This window comes from Leucoraja erinacea, chromosome 4 (assembly GCF_028641065.1).
Source record: "Leucoraja erinacea ecotype New England chromosome 4, Leri_hhj_1, whole genome shotgun sequence".
Lineage (NCBI taxonomy): Eukaryota > Metazoa > Chordata > Chondrichthyes > Rajiformes > Rajidae > Leucoraja > Leucoraja erinaceus.
The window spans coordinates 58,587,313-58,609,574 of record NC_073380.1 but is presented as its reverse complement, the minus strand read 5'-3'; the positions used below and the strand labels follow the sequence as shown (position 1 = coordinate 58,609,574).

The 22,262-nt window shown below is 42.7% G+C and overlaps 1 protein-coding gene across 1 annotated transcript in view; it reads left to right on the top strand.

Annotated features, from left to right (window-relative positions):
• LOC129696450 (leucine-rich glioma-inactivated protein 1-like) overlaps positions 1-22,262 on the top strand; it is a 29,622-nt gene that overhangs the window by 5,919 nt on the left and 1,441 nt on the right. The window contains 6 exon segments of the mRNA XM_055634347.1: positions 5,680-5,743; positions 5,745-5,752; positions 5,843-5,914; positions 12,429-12,500; positions 14,638-14,807; positions 14,905-15,069. Coding sequence (XP_055490322.1) covers positions 5,680-5,743; positions 5,745-5,752; positions 5,843-5,914; positions 12,429-12,500; positions 14,638-14,807; positions 14,905-15,069 — 551 coding nt within the window.

Here is a 22,262-nt window from a genome sequence, read left to right as displayed (position 1 = left end):
TCGGCTGTGGGAGGAAACCAGAACACCCAGGGAAAACCCACATGGTCGCATGGGGAACGGAGAAACTCTGTACAGACAGCGCCTATAGGCAGGATCAAACCCGGGTCTCTGGTGCTGTCAGATAACGTCACCGTGCCACCCAAAGTTACAATTACAATGGAGTGACATCCTAGATGTTTGTATTGAATGACGGCTGTAGACTAAGTCTACGCTTGAACCTTCTAAACTGATCTTTTGCATTTGTACAGTTGTTTACAGAAATAATATTCCCTTAATATAGGAATCTTGGAGCCATTACTGAAAGCTGCCAAAATTTGTAGAATTGGCAAATCAGACAGAAAAATATCATCCCTGCTGGAGGTTTGAGCTAAAAATAGAAAGTTCTGGGAACTCAGCAGCAACTGATACTATGGTTGCGAACTATGTGAAGATCTGTGCTTGACTGGAATTTAAATTAGATTTAAACCATGCTTTAAACAGCTTGTGGGATGAACTTCAATAAACTGCAGCTGACTTAAGTCATAGGCTCATGGTCTACTTCACCGTTCAATCATGGCTGATCTATCTTTCCTTATCAACCCCATTCTCTTGTTTTCTCACCATAACCTCGACACCCTTACTAATCAATAATCTGTCAATCTCCACCTTAATAAATACCCTTGGTGCACATAGTTACAGGGAAAATAACACTAATAATTGCAGTAATTTGCAAAAGTCAATATTTGTTTTGGGACAGAGGGGTTCAAACAATATCAATGTTTTTTAATCTGCTGATGATCACGTAGACATAGTCATGGAGTTATCTAGCATGGAAACTGATCCTTCAGCCCAACTTCTCCAGACGAACTAAGATACCCCATCTACACTAGTCCCATAGAGGGAGAACAAAGAGGGAAGAGACAGAGACTTTAAGATTTTGCCTTCCACCACAGTGAGGAGGTGTTTGGTGAACTCACTGTGGTGGATGTTAAATTTGTGTTGATTGTGTGGTTTTGTCATTTTTTAATTATATGTATGACTGCAGGGAAACGAAATTTCGTTCAGACCGAAAGGTCTGAATGACAATAAACGAATCTAATCTAATCTAATCTAATCTAATCTAAATTTGTCCACGTTTGGTCCATATCCCTCTAAGCCTTTCCTATTATATACCTGTCCAAATGTATTTTAAATGTTGTTATTCTTCTCTGCACTCTTTTCAGCTTAATGGCATCCTTCCTGCAACAGGGTCACCTAATCTAAACACAATACTCCAAATGCAGCCTCTTGTACAACTGGAGAAACTCAGCAAAAGTGCTGGAGAAACTCAGCAGATGCGGCAGCATCTATGGAGCGAAGGAAATAGACAACGTTTCAGGCCGAAAACCCTTCCTCAGACTGATGCAGGTTGGGTGGGGGGGGGGGGTGGGGGGGGGGGGAAAGAAGAAAAAGGAAGAGGAGGAGGAGAGGGCTGAGGGAGAGCTGAGAAGGGGAGGATCCAGCAAGGGCTACCGGAAATTGGAGAAGTCAATGTTCAGGCCACTGGGGTGCAGACTGCCAAAGTGGAATATGAGGTGCTGCTCCTCCAGTTTCCGGTGGTGCTCACTCTGGCAATGGAGGAGGCCCAGGACAGAAAGGTCGGATTCGGAATGGGAGGGCGAGTTGAAGTGCTGAGTCACAGGGAGGTCAGGTTGGTCAATGCGGACCGAGCGGAGAAGTTCGGCGAAACGATCGCCAAGCCTACGCTTGGTCTCACCAATGTAGATCAGCTGACATCTTGAGCAGCGGATGCAATAGATGAGGTTGGAGGAGGCGCAGGTGAACCTCTGTCGCACGTGGAACAACTGCTTGGGTCCTTGAATGGAGTTGAGGGGGAGGTAAAGCGACACGTTTAGCATCTCTTGTGGTTGCAAGGGAAAGTGCCCGGGGAAGGAGTGGTGCGGGTGGGAAGGGAAGAATTGACCAGGGACAACTTGTACAACTGTAACTTTAGAAAGGAGATGAGGAAGAATTTCATCAGAGGGTGGTGAATCTGTGGAATTCATTGCCACAGAAGGCTGTGGTAGCCAAATCAATGGATATTTTTTAAGACGGAGATTGACAGATTCTTAATTAGTAAGGGTGTCAGGGGTTATGGGGGGAAAGCAGGAGAATGTAGTTGAGAGGGAAAAATACAGTAGATCAGCCATGATTGAATGTAGATCAGCCATTCGGTCCATCAAGTAGACTTGATGGACCGAATGGCATAATTCTGCTCCTATAACTTATGAACTTATAAACATAACGTCCAAACTTCTCTACTCAATACCCTGACTGATGAAAGGCAATATATCTTCTTGACCACCCTATTCACCTGAGATGACCCTTTCAAGGAGCTGTATACCTCTGCTCCTAGACACATGGCTACCGATGAGAACCAGCTCCAGTCTCTCAGCTGTCATTCTCCAGTAGGGGCTGGGGATGAGAAGGGGCTGCAATCAGCACGAGGGTCGCGAAAGTGGGGGTGTCTTACTCCCTCACATACCCATTGACCCTCAACCTAAGGGTGGCTGACTCCTTGAAATCTCCGCAGAGATTTGCTATACTCACCATTTCCCTGTTCTCTTATTGCCAATTAACATAGGGCCAGGCAAGTTGATCCCTGTGTGTATGTGATGAGAGGGAAAAAATATATGTGATCGTGTGTACGAGGGAGAACTTGTCTGTCTATGTAAAGGTGAGCGAGACTGCGCTTCTGTGGATCGGCATTTAAAAAAAAAGTGTATCTGATTGTGTGCGTGTTAAAAGGAGTGCACATGTGTGTGATAGAGAGAGAGAGGGAGAGTGTGTGTCAAAAGGGGAGAGTCTCAGAGTCTTTGTGTGAGAGAGTGAGAGGGTGAGTGTGAAAGAGGGAGAGGGAGTTTGTGTGTGTGTGTGAGAGAGAGAGATTGTGTGTGTGCATGCATGTGTGTGAGAGAGACAGGCAGTCATCGTAATGAGAGATTGCTGTCAGATCCACATGATTGCTGGCATGAAGCAGGGTCACCACTGATCTACTTCATGATGTCTGTGCACTGATTCACTCCCTAATGCTCTGTGTGTGAGGAGATGGGCAGGAAATGGGGAGTCTCCCCTCAGTAAAACGCAGCTGGCTTTGACTTTAAAATAAAATATTTACGAATTTCTAAAAGTTTTTTTTTAATTTCCTGGTCTTCTGGCAGTTCCAAGTGGACCTTATTCGCATGTTGTTAAGTTGGCAAGGATGCAGAGTAGATTTATGAGGACATTGCCAGGACTCAAAGATCTGAGCAAAAGGGAGAGGTTGTGCTGGCTAGGATTTTGGAGGTTGTGGGGTGGTCTTATAGAGGTGTATAACCTTGTGTGATAGAAAATCCTGTTTTTAAGAAAAACAGGACTGGAGCTAGAGAGTTTCAGACTCAATAACAAAGTTGTTTTCCGTCGCAGGATTAAAAAAAAAAGATTTAATATTTATTTAATTTTGTTACTGCAAACTCAAAATATTAAAGGATGCATGTTACAATAGGGTATCTTGGACAAGCGTCAATAGAAGCGATTGCATGTCAATTTAAATTCCCACCCGCAGATAAAATTGACAGCAGTTCTTAAAAGGCAATGGTGCCTGTTTACTGCGGGAAGGTTACATATACTGTTTAAATCCAAGACAGCTATTTTTCCTGCTTGTCAATTTCCAAAGGATCTTGTAAGTGGTTCTCTACTTCTCAATCAAAATCACATTCTAACCAATTTAGCCTATAATGATCCCTGATTCATTGATTGCCTTAAAGCCAAGTCGTGTTATGGAAACACCTGTTATAGCAGAACTACATCACTCCTGATTTTGAATGCTTGGCTAACTTGGCACTCATCAGGAATTAAACCTAGGACTGTTTATGAGAGGCATAGATAGAGTAGACAGTCAGAACCTTTTCCCCAGAATTGAAATATCAAATATTAGAGGGCATAGCTTTAAAGTGAGGGGCAAAGTTTAAAGGAGATGCATGGAGCAATTTTTTTACACAGAGGGTGGTGAGTGCCTGGAATGCTTTGCCTGGGTTGGTGGTGGAGGCAGATACAATGGTATTTAACAGATTTCTGGATAGGCACATGGATATACAGGGAATGAAGGGATATGGATAATGTGCATGTAGATAAAAAGAACATCTTGACATCATGTCCGGTGCAGACAATGGGGCCGAAGGCCTGTTCTTGTGCAGTACTGTTCTGTGTTCTATGTTCGATGATCATGTCTGATCTACGCTGGCCTCAACTCTTCTGTGCCAGATGCCTATAACCTTAATTTCCTGACTTTCAAATCTAGTCCTATTTAAAGTATATATATATATATGTGTATATATATATATATATATATATATATATATATCTACTTTAATTATGACTAGATTGCAATCTTTGAGTTTGAGTTTAGTTTATTGTCATGTCATATAGGTACAGTGAAAAGCTTTTGTTGCGTGCTAACCAGTCAGCGGAAAGACAATACATGATTACAATCAACCCATTCACAGTGCACAGATACATGATTAAACAAAATAACATGAATAACATTTAGTGCAAGATAAAGTCCGATTAAAAATAATTTGAGGGTCTCCAATGAGGTAGATAGTAGCTCAGGACTGTTCTCTAGTTGTTGGTAGGATGATTCAGTTGCCAGTTGCTTTAGATTCTGTTGACTAAAGGCAGAGTGGAAATGTTTGATTTAGCATAATGTCTTTGGAGGGCCCGTGTTGGCTTTATTTGGGATTCAATACTGCTTGTGACTTGAATTTGCCAGTAGGCAATGTCACTGGGTTAACTGTTCTTTCTTCTGGTAGTATGGGAGAGGAGAAACTAAATATCCATTAACTCAATATTATTTTTTCACCAAATGGGCAGCTCCATTAGAGAAGTCATCTTGACTCGGAAAATGGTGATGGTTCAGTAAACATGGTCAACTAAGTGATGTGGAAAATAGGACCTGATGATGCAACCATAATATCACAAGGGGACAGTGAATGGGGCATCATGATGGCGCAGTGGTAGGGTTGCTGCCTTATAGAGCTAGAGACCCAGGTTTGATCCTGACTACGGGTGTTGTCCGTAGGGAGTTTGTACATTCTCCTCGTAACCAAGTGTGTTTCCCCGGGTGCTCCGGTTTCCTCCTACACTCCAAATTGTCATAGGTACTGAAATGGAGAAATGAAATTCTTACTTGCAGCAGCAGCAAAACAGTTTTATAAACACTCTATTCAATACATAAAGTTCAATAAATAAAAAAAACAATATAATGCAAAAACAAAACAAAGCCCAGTGTCCCGAGTGCAACCCAGGCAGTTTGGAGTTTTGTTGGAGTTTGTAGTGTTTAATAGCCTGATGGTTGTTAGGAAGAAGCTATTCCTGAGCCTGTGCATTACAATTTTCAAAATCCTATACCTTCTTCCTGATGGCAGAGGTGAAATGATAGCATTGTCAGGGTGGTTTGGGTTCTTGATGATGCCGTCTGCCTTTTTGAGACAGTGTCTCTTATAGATCCCTTTGATGGTGGGGAGGTCAGTACGTGTGATGGAGCGGCCAGTGTTCACCACTTTTTGTAATCTTCTTTGTACCTGGGCGTTCGAGTTGCTGAACCAGGCCACAGCAATAATGATGCAATATACCTTCCAAAAAGAAAAATGACTATTGCTTTGATTCTTATTTTTCTAACAGCTTGTTCACTTCCAACTCCTTTGATACTGTTGGCGATGATGCCTTTCTTGCTCTCTCTCAGCTTTGAGTATCTGTAAGTAGAGACCAATTCTGGACGCATTTCACACAGTGTAGTAAATGAGTGCCACTGAGAATGATACTAAAATGCTGATCTTTCTCCCAGGTTTGTGGAAAACAATAAAATCCAGTCCATCTCCAGGTATGCTTTTCGAGGACTTAAATCCCTTATACACCTGTAAGTACATCCTTTTTCATTCAGTGGAAATTATGTATTAAATGTTGTACTGTAAATAGTTGAGAAGTTTAGTTTAATTTAGAGATGCAGCGTGGAAACAGGCCCTTCTGGCCACTGTGTCCAAGCCGATCATCGATCACTCGTTCACGCTAGTTCTATACGATCCCACTTTCTCATCCACTCCCTACACATTAAGGGCAATTTACAAAGGCCGATTAACCTACGAACCCGCACGTCTTTGGGATGTGGGAAGAAACCGGAGCACCCGGGGGAACCCCGCACGGTCACAGGTAGAATGTGCAAACTCCACACAGACAGTACCGAAGGTCAGAATTGAACCTGGGTCTCCAGCGATGTGAGGCAGCAGCACTACCAGCTGCACCACTAATATTACAGATTAATAGCTACCAATAATGTATTCTGTTAAGATGAAATCAAATATTTTCTATCAAATGTAGGTGAATATAGTGTTTACCCGCGTTACTGCAGTTTGGAGAATGCTAAAATAGCCCTTATGGAATTTACAAAATCCCAACCAAAAAATGAGATCTGGAATAAAAATTTACTCTTATAAAACGTATGTGAGAAAAAAATAATGAGAATAATACAAAGTGTAAAAAAAAGGATAAAGATAGAGTGGAGGTGGATGTTTCCACTAGTGGGAGAGTTAGGACCAGAGGGCCAGAGGGCACAGTCTCAGAACCGAGGACATACCTTTGGCATGGAAATGTGAAGGTATTTCTTTAGCCAAAGGGTGGTGAATCTGTAGAATTCATTGCCACTGACAGCGGTAGAGGACAAGTCATTGGGTATTTTTAAGGTGGAGATTGATAGGTTCTTGATTAGTAAAGGGCCTGTCCCACGAGCATGCGACATGCATGCGGCAAGCGCGACCAAACCGGAAGCATGGGCCGCGTGGAGGTCGAGTGATCACCGTATAGGGCCGGTCCCACCAGCATGCGCCTGCATGCGGCGAACGCGACCAAACCAGAAGCGGGGGCCGTGCGCACGTCGAGTGAATGACGTGAAGTTCGAGCGAAGTCCGCGGGAAGTTCGCGCGTGACGTACGGCGTCAAGACGTGCTTACGGCATCGAAATGCTGCGTATGCCCGTCGAGGCGGTGCGTACGGCGTCGAGGCGGCTGCGGGCCGGCAGGCCGTGGCCGCACGGAATTTTTGAACACGGTCAGTTTTTCGGAGGTCCGCGCGATGTCGGGACAGCTCCGCACAACTCCATACGGCTCCGGCGATCGAAGTGGGACCGGCCCCGCAAGGCCGTACGGCTCAAGCGATGACGTTAGGTCGCGCTTGCCGCGTGGAATCGCATGCTCGTGGGACAGGCCCTTAAGGGTGTCAGAGGGTATGGGGAGAAGGCAGGAGAATGGGATTGAGAGGAAAAGATAGATCAGCCATAATTGACTGGTGGAGTAGACTTGATGGGCTGAATGGCTTAATTCTGCTCCTGTCTAATGGTTTTATGGGCTAAACAACAAAGTTTGTCAACTTTTGTCAAGGGTTCTTGTTATAGAATATCATAATTCAAACAGTATTGTAGGTATAGAGACTCTGCATGACACATGAACTACTGAAGTTGAATTTTAGAAGTCAAAGTACAACGTAGAAATAACCTATTATGTTACATGCTTTCTCAGCACAGTTAGAAATAATTACATGAACTGCATAAACACAGTCCATATGGCCAGAATGATTTATTCCATGTTTTGTTCATCACCTGATGTTCCTTCATGTCACCCTATCAGACCTTATAAGGATGAGGGGGACCTCATTGAAACTTACCGAATAGTGAAAGGCCTGGATGGAGTGAATGTGGAGAGGATGTTTCCACTAGTGGGAGAATCTAGGACCTGAGACCATAGGCTCAGAATAATTGGACATACCTTTGGAAAGGAGATGAGGAGGAATTGCTTTAGTCAGAGGGTGGTGAATCTCTGGATTTCATTGCCACAGACCCTGTACACTAGCACACACTAGGGACAATTTACAATGAACAGAAGCCAATTAACCTACAAACCTGTACGTCTTGGAATGTGGAAGGAAACCGGAGCACCTGTAAAAAACCCACGCGGTTACAGGGAGAACGTGCAAACTCCGTACAGACAGCATCTGTTAGTCAAGATTGAACCTGGGCCTCTGGTAAGGCAGCAACTCTACCGCTGCACCACCCCAATTCTCTGATGATTTAGAATAAAAGATTGAAAAAGATGGAAGCCCTGATAGTTTTAATAGATTTTTATAAGATCATCTGTGGTATGGATGAGGTGATTGCTCACAGTCCTTTTTACAGGGTAAATGATTCAAAATGTATAGTCCATATGCTTACGGTGAATGGGGAGAGATTTTAAAGAAAGTTCAGGAGTGACTTTTTCATGGAGAGAATAGTCTAAATCTGGAATGAGTTGACAGGGGAAGCAGTAGAAGTGGATACAATAACAATTTTTGAAAGATATTTTGTACAGATTTATAAAAAGTAAGGGTTTAAAGGCCTAAATGCAGGCAGGTGGGACCTGCCCAATATGCCAATTTGTCGGCATGGACAAGGTGTGCCGAAGTGTCTGTTCCTGTGCTGTACAGCTCTATGACTCTATGAGTGGAATGCATGTCAGTCACGGTGGCGCAGCGGTAGAGTTGCTGCCTTACAACAAAATGCAGCACCAGACTCGGGTGCTGTCTGTATGGAGTTTGTACTTTCTCCCCGTGATCTGCGTGGGTTTTCTCTGAGATCTTCGGTTTCCTCCCACATTCCAAAGACGCACAGGTTTGTAGGTTAATTGGCTTGATTAATTGATGATAAAAATGTAAAAGTGTCCAAGTTGGCGATATGCAGAGTATTGCCCTGCCGACTACAAAATTCAGAAGGTTAATGGCTAGATGTGAATGATTCTTTATCCACTTGCTGTTATTTTTAAATAAAGAATAAATGTCAACTTCTAATATTGGACTTCAAAAAAATTATTAGTTCAGTGAATTAAAGATTTCAGGCCATCTCACTAAAATACAGCAATCAGTTTTTATCTAATTGACATTGTGGGTATATTCAAGCCTGCCAAAAGAGTAGAAGTGTTTTTCTGTTCATTATTTTCAAAGATCTCATTACTATAATCTGTTATTTAAGAAACATTGTGAAAGGGGATTTGGATGTGTAGAGGAGGGAGAGGGGCACAGAAGGACGGTTTTGGTAAGAAGATGTAGGTGCAGTGGAGGCTTGTTGACAATAAATACAATGATTCAATGATACATTATTGTCACATATATCTAGGTACAGAGAAGTGCTTAGTTTTGTATACAACATAGTGAAATCATACAGCAGACCTCACCTAGGCAGCACACAAAAGTCGCCACGTGTCTAGCATGTACAAAGTTTACCAACATTTCTATGTTCTGCCTGTTGCCGCACATGGCAGCAGGCAACCCCCTTGGTCAGATCCCCCTTCGTTCTCAGTGTCCCCCCCTGCTGGGTCCCCCCTTTGTTCTCGCTGGCATAGAAACATCAGACCAAGTGGCTATCATCATTAATAATGTGGTCCAGGCCAGCAGTCCAACATTTGTTTCTCTTTAGAAGTCAGTGTTCCAGTAGCTCAGGCAGACTTGGCTACATTACAACTCTCTGTCATTTCCTGTGGTTTTGGGCAGAACTTTATGTTCTTGTCCTGATTGATAGTTCCAGTTATAGGAGTTCATGATCCTTGGAGGATACCGGAGAGAAAGGATAAGAATTGTATTCGCTCCCTCATGGGTAATTTTTGGAACATAATCTGTTGGTATAAAATGACCATGATTTTGCACAATAGGATATTCTGATCTTAATGTAAGGACACTTCCTTTTATTGAAGAATTGTAATTGAAGTGCAAGATATTTCCATTAGTACTTCATTTTATTTCCTCAAAGTTTAACATTATGGCCAGTGGAATTAATTAACTGGACCTTTTTTGTCACAGCGGCATGAAATGAGAGTTGGGAGGAAATGAATGAATAGCTTTAAACTTGCTCACGGGTTGAGTTGCTGCCCTCCAAGGGTTGCAATAAACCCATCAGTAACTGAGGATTAATCTCCCATTCACAAAGAAACTAGGTGAAAAATCGTAGGTTCATTAAAATTTAAATATTTTTATTGATTAAATATAAAATGACTGAGACTGTTTGACTGCTAGGGCAGTTATAACATCTTGGAATGTACCCAACCATCTCTGCTTTTGAGTTTAATACACATTTAATTAAAACTCTGACATACGACCTCATCGTGAAACAGTGCTTATCCATGTTCTCCCGAGATGCTGCCTGACCCACTGCACTACTTCAGTGTTTTGTGTTCTACGCAAGACTGCAGGCCCTTGTGTCTCCATCATAACTTACTGCTTCACACACCTCATATTTAATCAGAGAAATAGGAGTATTTTTGTCAATTTCTGCTACCTAGTATTTTTACTGCTAATCAATAATACCTTATTATATTTTATTATTGGGTAATGTGCTTCTTCTTAATAGATGGATAAGGTGATGCATACTTTTAAGTATTGATATCACTTTTTTTCTTCTTGAAGTTGTGCTAGTGTTTGTGTAGTTTTCATCGTAATTGAAGTTGAAAATAAACAGTAAAAGATGCATAGAAACAAGGAACTGCAGATGCTGCTTTGCAAAAAAAGATAAAGTGCTGGAGTAACTCAGTAGGTCAGGCAGCATCTCTGGAGAACATGAATAGGTGATGTTTCGAGTCGGGATGCTTCTTTGGATGAAATTGGTTGTACCTGAAGAACCAGTTCATTTTCGATTGAGGTCATATTTTCGGAAGTTAAATTATTAAGTTCGTGAGCAGATGGTCAGGTTTAGAATCTAGGCGGAGTCTGGTGTTCTGTGAGTCCACTTGATCTTTAACAGGATGAAGGGGTCTGATAAAATAAATTATGCAGTAACCACAATCAGGAGTTAAGGTTATTTTACAGTGTTAATTTTGGATAAAGTCAAATAAATTGTGGCAGACTGTCTCAGAGGCAATAAATTGCCATGATCTCATACAGTTTCCGCAACACTTATGCCCTCTTACTGACACCGTACACAATAGCTGGTATTACGATACGTAAAGGATATGCTCAAGAATTAATAAGTAACCCAATCGAGAGCTTAAAATGGCATTGTAAGCTACAAAGGTTATGTGAGCGTTGTCTATAGTTATTCATGGACGGAGATTGAATTCTCTCACTGAAGCTTCTGCTATTTACAATTGGCCATTCTTGGTGTAGGCCAAGGCCCAAGTGCAAGGCTCTGCCAAGGTTGAGAAGACTTGGACAGGAAACAGGGTGAATCAAAAAATTCTAATTGGATGGTGCCAGCATTTTAATTGAAATGTCAGAGAAACAGAAGACGTGGAAGTACGGAGTTTAAAATACTGACATGCAGCATGTCCATGAAGATCAAGTTGTCATTCAGAGCCGGTCCTATTTGCCTGCATTGGCCCATATCCCTCTAAACCCTTCCTATCCATATATTTATTCAATGTCTTTTGAAAATCATCCACTTCTATAACTCTCTCCGACAACTCGTTCCAGATATGGACTACCTTCGTGAAAAATTGCCCTGAGGTCCCTCTTAAACCTCTCCCCTCTCACCTTAAGCCTATGCCTTCTAGTTAGAATTCTCTAACCTGGTAAAAAGAATGTGAGCTTTCACTCTATCTATGCCCCTCATGAGTTGATACGCTTCAATAAGGTCACCCCTCAGCCTCCTATACCACAAAGATTAAAATCCCATCTTATCCAGTCTCTTCCAACAGCTCAAGTCTGCATGACCCGGTAACATTCTGGTGAAAAAGGAGAGACAATAGATGATGGGAAAGAAATGGGATTACTCTGAAGGCTGGATATGACATGAGATATTAGGAAAAATAATTTCAAACCAATGGTCAAAGTAGCAGGAAGGAACTGCAGATGCAGGTTTAAACCGAAGATAGACACAAAATGCTGGAGTATCTCCAGGCAGCATCTCTGGAGAGAAGCAATGGGTGATGTTTTGGGTTGAGAAAAAAGGTCTGAAGAAGGGTCTCGACCCAAAACATCACCCATTCCTTCCCTCCAGAGATGCTGCCTGTCCCACTGAGTTACTCCAGCATTTTGTGTCTATCAATGATCAAAGTAGTTTAGACTTTAGAGATACAGCACAGGAACAGGCATGTTGGTCCACTGAGTCCACGCTGACCAGCGATCACTCTGTACACTAACACTATCCTAGTTGTTGGTGCTCTATTGCTGTACTACTTCAATGCAGCTTAGGGTGGACTAGATTCTCTCTGCAAACTATATATGAGGTTGCTAGGATAGTGAAAGGCCATTCTAAGACAGTGCATCAGTATTGTTGATCTTTAACGGAAATGTATCCCGTATGTCACAAAACTAGCCTCCATGCAAGTCAATGTACAATTTATCAGACAATGCACCGTGTTATAGTTACATCTAATATTGAAAACAATTAGCATTAACGGAACTTTACCATTTTATTTTGACAGGAGCTTGGCAAATAACAACCTTCAAACACTTCCAAACGATGTATTCAAAGGGCTGGATGCTCTGACCAATGTGTAAGAATGATCTGTGATTATGATTTTATCAGCAATAATGCAACATTTTAGACATTTTAAGCAGCTAATCTAAAACAGGAAGTGCTTGAAAGAAGCTGCAAGTCCAGCAGCTTCTCCCTCGAAACTGAAAGGAGTTTTCTCAGTGGAGCTTCCCAGTACTGCGTTAGATCATCATGCTGGAACTTTTCCTCTATTTTTGTCTCCATAGATGCTGCCTAACTTGTCAAACTTTCTATATTTTATTTCGGATTTCCAGCATCTGACGCATTTTACTTTTATCTGATGTACTTTATTTTAGTTTAGTTTAGAGATACAGCACGGAAACAGACCCTTCGGCCCACCGAGTGTGCTGATCAGGGATATCCTGTACACAAGCACTATCCTACACACACTCGGGACAATTTACAATCTTTTACCGAAGCCAATTACATACAAACCTGTACTTCTTTGGAGTGTGGGAGGAAACCGGAGCATCCACATGAAACACTCACATGGTCACGGGGAGAACATACAAACTCCATACAGACAGCACCTGTAGTCAGGATCGAACCTAGGTGTGTGGCGTTGCAATGCAGCAACTATACCACTGTGTCATTGTGCTGCCCTTTTCTAGTAGAATGGAGAAGGCTGGGATTGAAAGTATACTGGGGGTGACACCAAACAGATAGCCCACTCTACACATTGCCAGGTTTCCTTTTCTGCTGTTTTAAGTCTCATCTGGCCTTAAGATTAAGTCAAAGTGCAATTTTCTCCAACTAAAGCCTCGCCCATCTTTCTCCCTAAAATCTTTAGACTTTAGGGATACAGAGCGGAAACAGGCCCTCGAGACACCAAGTCAGCACTAATCAGCGATCACCCCATACACCAACCACCACACACTAGGGACAATTTAACAACGGCTTACCATTGTCATTTAACCTACACACCTGTACATCTTTGGAGTGTGGGAGGAAACCGGAGCACCCAGAGAAAACCTACTTGGTCACAGGGAGAATGTACAAAGTCCATACAGACTGCACCCGTAGTCAGGATCGAACCCAGGTCTCTGCCTCTGTAAGGCAGCAACTCTACCACTACGCCACTATTCCGTCCAATGTTCTCTAATCCATCAACACTCTGAGATATTTATGCTCTTCCCGATCTCTTACACAACTCACATTATAATTGAGACACAAGAAACTGCAAATGCTGGAATCTTGAGCAAAACTAAGTGGTGTAGGAATTTAGTAGGTCAGGCAGCATCAGTGGAGGGAAAGGACAGGCGACATTTCGGGTCGGGTCATTTTTCACACTGGATCACTCTGAACAAGGGTTCTGACCCAAATGTTGCTTATCTACTCTCTCTATAGATGCTGCCTGACCTGCTAAGTTCCTCCAGCACTGTGTTCTGCTTATACTTTAATTGGTCCACCAATTGTTTCAGCCGCCTTGACCCCAAACTGAAATTGTCAATTGACAGCCTTGGTTTAGTGTGGTATAATTTCCCTGCAGACAAAGAACTGGGCACCTAAAGGGCCTGTCCCACTGTATGAGGTAATTCAAGAGTTCTCCCGAGTTCTCCCCGATTCGAGCTCGTGTAATGTACGTAGCGGGTACGTAGGAGCTCGTGGATGTCACATAACGGCTCGTACGAGTAACGGTAGGTACTTGGGAAATCCGGTAAACTCGTGACGTTTTTTCAACAGTGTGAAAAATGTCCACGAGTAAAAAAATACTTGTGATGAAAAAAATGGTTACTTTTTACTCATACGAGCCCCTACGTACATTACACGGGCTCGAATCAGGGGAGAACTCGGGAGAACTCTTGAATTACCTCGTACAGTGAATTACCTTAACATTCCCTACCCCTTGACTAAGCCCATTGCATTTGTCCGATCAATCGCTGCTTTGGTGAGATTCTGGTTCGCTCAGTCACTATCCAAGATTCCACTTGCATGCTAAGACTTTAGTCATTTAAAATTGTGAAAAGTTGTTAACATATTGAAGTTGCAAAAATACTCCATCTCTGAGCTTTCAAGTGTGCTATTTGCAAAATGGATTATGTACCTATTTAGAATTAAAGGGACAGTGATTATAATTATTATTAACCATGAATCACTAAAGACAATTTCTTATTAGGAATTATTTTTAATTGCAGAGATCTTAGAGGGAATTCTTTTCACTGTGGCTGCAAACTGAAGTGGCTGGTGGAATGGTTAAGCAGTACAAATGCAACGGTTGATCAGATCTACTGTGCCAGTCCGGTGGAGTATCAGGGTCGTAAAATTAATAACCTTTCCCTGAAGGAGTTTGACTGCATAACTACAGGTGATTGCAACAAACCACTTAGTTAGGTTGAAGTGGTGAAATCTAATTGATGAGTTAACCAACCCCGATCGTTACCTTTTCTCTTTTCATCTCCTAGAGTTTGCCGTGGATCAAACCCTGGAGTTCCAGTCTCTTTCCATCGAAGCCTTCACTTTCCTGAATGATGCCAATGTCGTCATCGCTCAGCCTGTTGTGGGAAGGTGCAGTTTCTTTGAATGGGATCACGTGGAGATGGTTTTCAGAAACTATGACAACATTATCGGTATGTGCCAATAATACAACATTATTGGAGTGAGTACTCCAATGTCGGTACACCTCGCAAATAAGTACTCCTGTTTGAGTACGGATGGGGGTGACAGCCTACCCGGGGGTAGTGACAGCGGACGGGCCTCCAGCACAGAGACCGGCCCTGTTGCTCCAAAAGCTAGGGAAAAAAAGAGGGCAATAGTAATTGGGGACTCTATTGTTAGGGGGTCGGATAGGCGATTCTGTGGACGCAGTCGGGAGACCAGGATGGTGGTCTGCCTCCCTGGTGCCAAGGTCTCGGACGTGTCTCAACGCATCCAAGATATCCTTAAATCAGAGGGAGAGGAGCCTGAGGTCGTGGTACATATAGGTACCAATGACATAGGAAAAAAAAGGGAAGAGGTCCTGAAGGGAGGATTTAGGGAGTTGGGAGGAGAGTTAAGAAAAAGGACCAAAAAGGTAACAATATCAGGATTACTGCCTGTGCCACGCGACAGTGAGAGTAGGAATGGAGCGAGGTGGAGGATAAATGCGTGGCTGAAAGACTGGTGCAGAGGGCAGGGATTCAAGTTCCTGGATCATTGGGACTTCTTTTGGGGAAGGTGGGACCTGTACAGAAAGGATGGGTTGCACTTGAACCCGAGGGGGACCAATATCCTAGCGGGGAAATTTGCAAAGGCAGCTGGGGAGACTTTAAACTAGAATGGTTGGGGCGAGGGACTCAAATAGCGAAAGGTAGTAGACAGAATGGGAGGCAGGAAGCAGAAATGGGAAGCACTCGGACACAAGAGGAGAAAGAAAAAAAAGGAAATAAACAGAGAATAAGAGACAGGGGTTTTCTTAAATGTGCATATTTTAATGCTAGGAGCATTGTAAGAAAGGTTGATGAGCTTAGAGTCTGGATAGACACCTGGAAGTATGATGTTGTGGCGATCAGTGAAACGTGGTTGCAGGAGGGCTGTGATTGGAAACTAAATATTCCAGGATTTCGCTGCTTCAGGTGTGATAGAATTGGAGGGGCAAGAGGTGGAGGTGTTGCATTGCTAGTCAGGGAAGATATTACAGCAGTGCTTTGGCAGGATAGATTGGAGGGCTCATCTAGGGAGGCTATTTGGGTGGAATTGAGAAGTGGGAAAGGTGTAGCAACTCTTATAGGGGTGTATTATAGACCGTCAAACGGGGAACGAGAATTGGAAGAGCAAATATGTAAGGAGATAGCAGATATTAGTAGTAAGCACAAGGTAGTGATTGTGGGAGATTTCAACTTTCCACACATAGACTGGGAAACACATTCTGTAAATGGGCTGGATGGGTTGGAGTTTGTAAAATGTGTGCAGGATAGTTTTTTGCAGCAATACATAGAGGTACCTACTAGAGGAGGGGCAGTGCTGGACCTCCTGTTAGGAAATGAGATGGGACAGGTGGCGGAGGTATGCGTTGGGGAGCACTTTGGGTCCAGTGATCACAATACCATTAGTTTCAATATAATTATGGAGAGGGTCAGAACTGGACCTAGGGTTGAGATTTTTGATTGGAGAAAGGCTAACTTTGATGTGATGCGAGATGATTTAAAAGGAGTGAACTGGGACATTTTGTTTTATGGGAAAGATGTAGAAGAGAAATGGAGGACATTTAAAGGGGAAATTTTAAGAGTACAGAATCTTTATGTTCCTGTTCGGTTGAAAGGAAACAGTAAAAATTGGAAAGAGCCCTGGTTTTCAAGGGAAATTGGACATCTTGTTCGGAAAAAGAGGGAGATCTACAATAATTATAGGCAGCATGAAGTAAATGAGGTGCTTGAGGAGTATAAGGAATGTAAAAAGAATCTTAAGAAAGAAATTAGAAAAGCTAAAAGAAGATATGAGGTTGCTTTGGCAAGTAAGGTGAAAGTCAATCCAAAGGGTTTCTACAGCTATATTAATAGCAAAAGGATAACGAGGGATAAAATTGGTCCATTGGAGAGACAGAGTGGACAGCTATCTGCAGAGCCAAAAGAGATGGGGGAGATATTGAACAATTTTTTTTCTTCGGTATTCACCAAGGAGAAGGATATTGAATTATGTGAGGTAAGGGAAACTAGTAGAGTAGCTATGGATACTATGAGGTTCAAAGTAAAAGAAGTACTGACACTTTTGAAAAATATAAAAGTGGATAAGTCTCCAGGTCCTGACAGGATATTCCCTAGGACATTGAGGGAAGTTAGTGTAGAAATAGCCGGGGCTATGACAGAAATATTTCAAATGTCATTAGAAACGGGAATAGTCCCCGAGGATTGGCACACTGCGCATGTTGTTCCATTGTTTAAAAACGGTTCTAAGAGTAAACCTAGCAATTATAGACCTGTTAGTTTGACTTCAGTGGTGGGCAAATTAATGGAAAAGATACTTAGAGATAATATATATAAGCATCTGGATAAGCAGGGTCTGATTAGGAACAGTCAACATGGATTTGTGCCTGGAAGGTCATGTTTGACTAATCTTCTTGAATTTTTTGAAGAGGTTACTAGAGAAATTGACGAGGGTAAAGCAGTGGATGTTGTCTATATGGACTTTAGTAAGGCCTTTGACAAGGTTCCTCATGGAAGGTTGGTTAAGAAGGTTCAACTGTTGGGTATAAATGCAGGAATAGCAAGATGGATTCAACAGTGGCTGAATGGGAGAAGCCAGAGGGTAATGGTGGATGGCTGTTTATCGGGTTGGAGGCAGGTGACTAGTGGGGTGCCTCAGGGATCTGTGTTGGGTCCTTTGTTGTTTGTCATGTACATCAATGATCTGGATGAAGGTGTGGTAAATTGGATTAGTAAGTATGCAGATGATACCAAGATAGGGGGTGTTGTGGATAATGAAGAGGATTTCCAAAGTCTACAGAGTGATTTAGGCCATTTGGAAAAATGGGCTGAAAGATGGCAGATGGAGTTTAATGCTGATAAATGTGAGGTGCTACACCTTGGCAGGACAAATCAAAATAGGACGTACATGGTAAATGGTAGGGAATTGAAGAATACAGTTGAACAGAGGGATCTGGGTATAACCGTGCATAGTTCCTTGAAGGTGGAATCTCATATAGATAGGGTGGTAAAGAAAGCTTTTGGTATGCTAGCCTTTATAAATCAGAGCATTGAGTATAGAAGCTGGGATGTAATGTTAAAATTGTACAAGGCATTGGTGAGACCAAATCTGGAGTATGGGGTACAATTTTGGTCGCCAAATTATAGGAAGGATGTCAACAAAATAGAGAGCGTACAGAGGAGATTTACTAGAATGTTGCCTGGGTTTCAACAACTAAGTTACAGAGATAGGTTGAATAAGTTAGGTCTTTATTCTCTGGAGCGCAGAAGGTTAAGGGGGTCCTGATAGAGGTCTTTAAAATGATGAGAGGGATAGACAGAGTTGATGTGGACAAGCTTTTCCCTTTGAGAATAGGGAAGATTCAAACAAGAGGACATGACTTCAGAATTAAGGGACAGAAGTTTAGGGGTAATATGAGGGGGAACTTCTTTACGCAGAGAGTGGTGGCGGTGTGGAATGAGCTCCCAGTGGAAGTGGTGGAGGCAGGTTCATTGGTATCATTTAAAAATAAATTGGATAGGCATATGGATGAGAAGGGAATGGAGGGTTATGGTACGAGTGCAGGCAGGTGGGACTAAGGGGAAAAAAATTTGTTCGGCATGGACTTGTAGGGCCGAGATGGCCTGTTTCCGTGCTGTAATTGTTATATGGTTATTTGGTTATATGGTATGAGCAGTCAGTTCTATGAAAATAGTGATTGGTGTTGTTACCTGTTACAGGTTGTTACCTGTTTCGCTGCGGCAGATTGTTCATAAGTTATAGGAGCAGAATTTGGTCATTCGGCCCATCAAGTCTACTTCACCATTCAATCATGGCTGATCTATCGTTCCCTCTCAACCCCTTTCTCCTGCTTTCTCCCAAGATTGTCCAAGATTGAGCTGTTCCTAGTCTTCAATTTTCATTGCTCTTACATAAACTGCTGTGTAACCTTTCGTTATATTCTCTTTCAATAGACGTTCACCTTTATCTTCTCACTTAAGTTTCTCCCAAACATTTCCATCTTTGCCCAGCCTTTGGTCTCACAACCTCTTTATGCGATTCAGTATTGAATTTTGTCTGATCATGCTCCTTGGATATATTAAAGGTACTATCTAACTGGAAACTTATAAAATCATAGAAATTTGCGACACGTTAAAATATTCAGCATGATTATTGTTTGCTGAAGAAGAACTGTTCTGGCCTATCACGCTTACAATATCTTATTCCATAATTTAGTTTTAGTTTAGTTTTCAGATAAAGCATGGAAAGAGGCCCTTCTGCCCGCTGACCATCGACCAACCATTCACACTAGTTCTATGTAATTCCACTTTCACATCCACTCCCTACACAATATACGGAGTCCAATGAACCTACAAACCTTCACGTCTTCGGGATGTAGCAGGAAACAAGAGCACCTGGAGGAACCCCACATGGTCACAGGGAGACTGTGCAAACTCCACACCGACAGCACTCGAGGTCAGGATCGAATTCGGGTCTCTGGCGCTGTGAGGCAGCAGGTCTACCGAGATCATATCTTAACCAGGTTCTTATGAAATGTACCTTTACAATCCTTCTCGGCAGTCATTTACAGTCAGTGCGGCTGTAAATGACTGCCCAGAAGGATTGTAAAGGTACATTTCATAACAACTTGGTTAAGATATGATCTCGGTAGACCTGCTGCCTCACAGCGCCAGAAGTTTGCTCCCTAGCAGTGCAGGCTGGATGGTGTCAAAGGCACCGGAGAAGTAAAAAAACATGACTCGCAGTGCTTCCCGGCTTATCCAGTTGGGCATAGGTGGATAGATGAATAGGTGAATGGATAGGTGAATAGGATTGTAAAGTTACATCATATTCTCTGTGCAATAAATCTCTTCTAAATTCTTTTAACTTAAATTCTATGCCACTTCATTATATAAGAACCAACAAGACAGGAAAATGAGTAGGTCATTCATCTTTCAACAAGCTCATAGATATTCTCAAGATGCAAGATATTGCAGATGCTGGATGGTATCCTGAACGAAAAACAAACTGCTGGAGGAACTCAACAGGTCAGACAGCATCTGAGGAGTGAAATGGACTGACAACGTTTTGTCTAAGATTGAACAGAGGGGAGATAGCTGATAGAAAGAGGTGAGGGCAAGGGATGAGGAGTGATGGGTGAATTCAGGTAAGGAAGGGTTGATTGGCAGTTGAGTCAGGTGAGGGAGAAAAGGGTGGAGATAGTGACCAAGGCTGGAGTTGATAAGTGGAGAGGACCAAGGACTGCAGATGACGGAATCTGATAAGAAAGGAAGGTTAGGAATGAAATGGAAAAACACAGTGGGAGGGATGGTGGGTGGATGGGAACGGGAGAGAGATGGGAGTGGAGTATCTGCGGGTGGTGGGATATTGATGGATAAGGAGATTAAAGGAACTGGGTGAAGGGAGTGGAAGAAATTATGCACATGAGAGGACCTGGGTGAATCAGAAGGGGGTGTTCACCCAAAATTGGAGAATTCAATGTCCATACTCTTGGGCTATAGGCAGAGTATGAGATGCTGTTCTTCCAGTTTGCGTATGGACTCATTTTGCCAATGGAGGAAGCTGAGGACCGAAAGGCCGGTATGGGAAAGAGTAAGGGAACTGAGGTGGTTAATAACTGGGAGCATCAGCTTGCCTTGATGGAGAGAGTGTCAGGGGTTATGGGGAGAAGGGCAGGAAAATGGTGATGAGAGGGAGAGTTAGATCAGCCATGATCGAATGGCGGAGTGGACTTGATAAGTCAAATGGCCTAAATCTGCTCCTATCTCTTTGAACTTACCGTATGAGTGCAAGTGTTTGGTAAAGCGATAACCTGATCTCCTCTTGGTCTCACTCATGTGGACTCGACTCCACTTCTTTCTCCCCATACCCCCTGATTCCCTCATGTTTTAAATATCTCTCCTGAATATATTCAATAACTCCATCTCCACCGATTGCTGGGGTAGAAGTTTCAAAAGATTCACGAGTTGAAAGGGTGCAGACAAGATTTACGAGGAAGTTGCCAAGGCTCGAGGGCCCGAGCTATAGGGGGAAGTTGGTCAGGCTGGGACTCTATTCCCTGGAGCACAGGAGGTTGAGAGGTGATCTCATAGAGGTTTGTAAAATCATGAGAGGGATAGATCAGGTGAACACACAGATTCTCTTGCCCAAAGTGGGGGAATCGAGAACGGGTGCATGGATAGGGCAGGTTCAGAGGGATATAGGTCAAATGCAGGTTGGTGGGACTAGTGTAAAAGGGACATGTTGGTTGATGTGGGCAAGTTGGGCGGAAGGGCCTGTTTGCACGCTGTATGGCTCAATGACTATAGGTTGAGGAACAACTCCTCCTCATCCTCGTCCTTACTCTCAAGCTACTTGTTGATTATGTCTTCCTGTTCATGCAGTTTAAGACATCTCACACTTTCATGTGCCTTCATTAAAACATCCCTCTGCCTCCCCTGTCCCAGAGAAAACAAGTCCAGCCAAACCAATAATCTCTGCATCATGGACAATAGTGTGATAGTGCCAACGTGCACTCAGAATGAACCCATCACATTTGGAGTGGAAAAAAACACTTTAAATTCTATGCCACCTAATTATATAAAAAACGTATGACCAGAAACGTATGCTGCAACTCGGTGCTGTTTAAATGTAGAATTTGTAACTTTAAATATCGAAGGGATCTACAGGAAACAAAGGGAATACAGCTAATATCATTAAAGACCCACACCACGCTGACCATGCTCCCTTCTCGCTGTTACCATGAGGAAGAAGGTACAGTAGCCTGAGAATCATTACCTCCATCCTCTTCCCATCAACCAACACACGTTCTTGAACCACACTGTACTACCCAAACCATAACCCTGCCCGCAACCTTATCTCAATCCTATTGAACCACAACGGACTTTGCACTACTATAGTTGTTCAACTTACTTTGGTTTTAGCACTGCTGGTTACATGGACTAGTTCACTTAGAATAACTGAATCATTTATTGTAGTTGTTGCTGCGTTTAATGTGCTGCAAAGGTGCAGTGGGTAAGAATCTCATTGTTCCAGTTCATATCTGGTGTACAGGACAATTAAAGACTATATAATAACAAGGTATTACAAATGCTAGTTTATACCAAAGCTAGACACAAAACGCTGGAGTAAATCAGCAGGT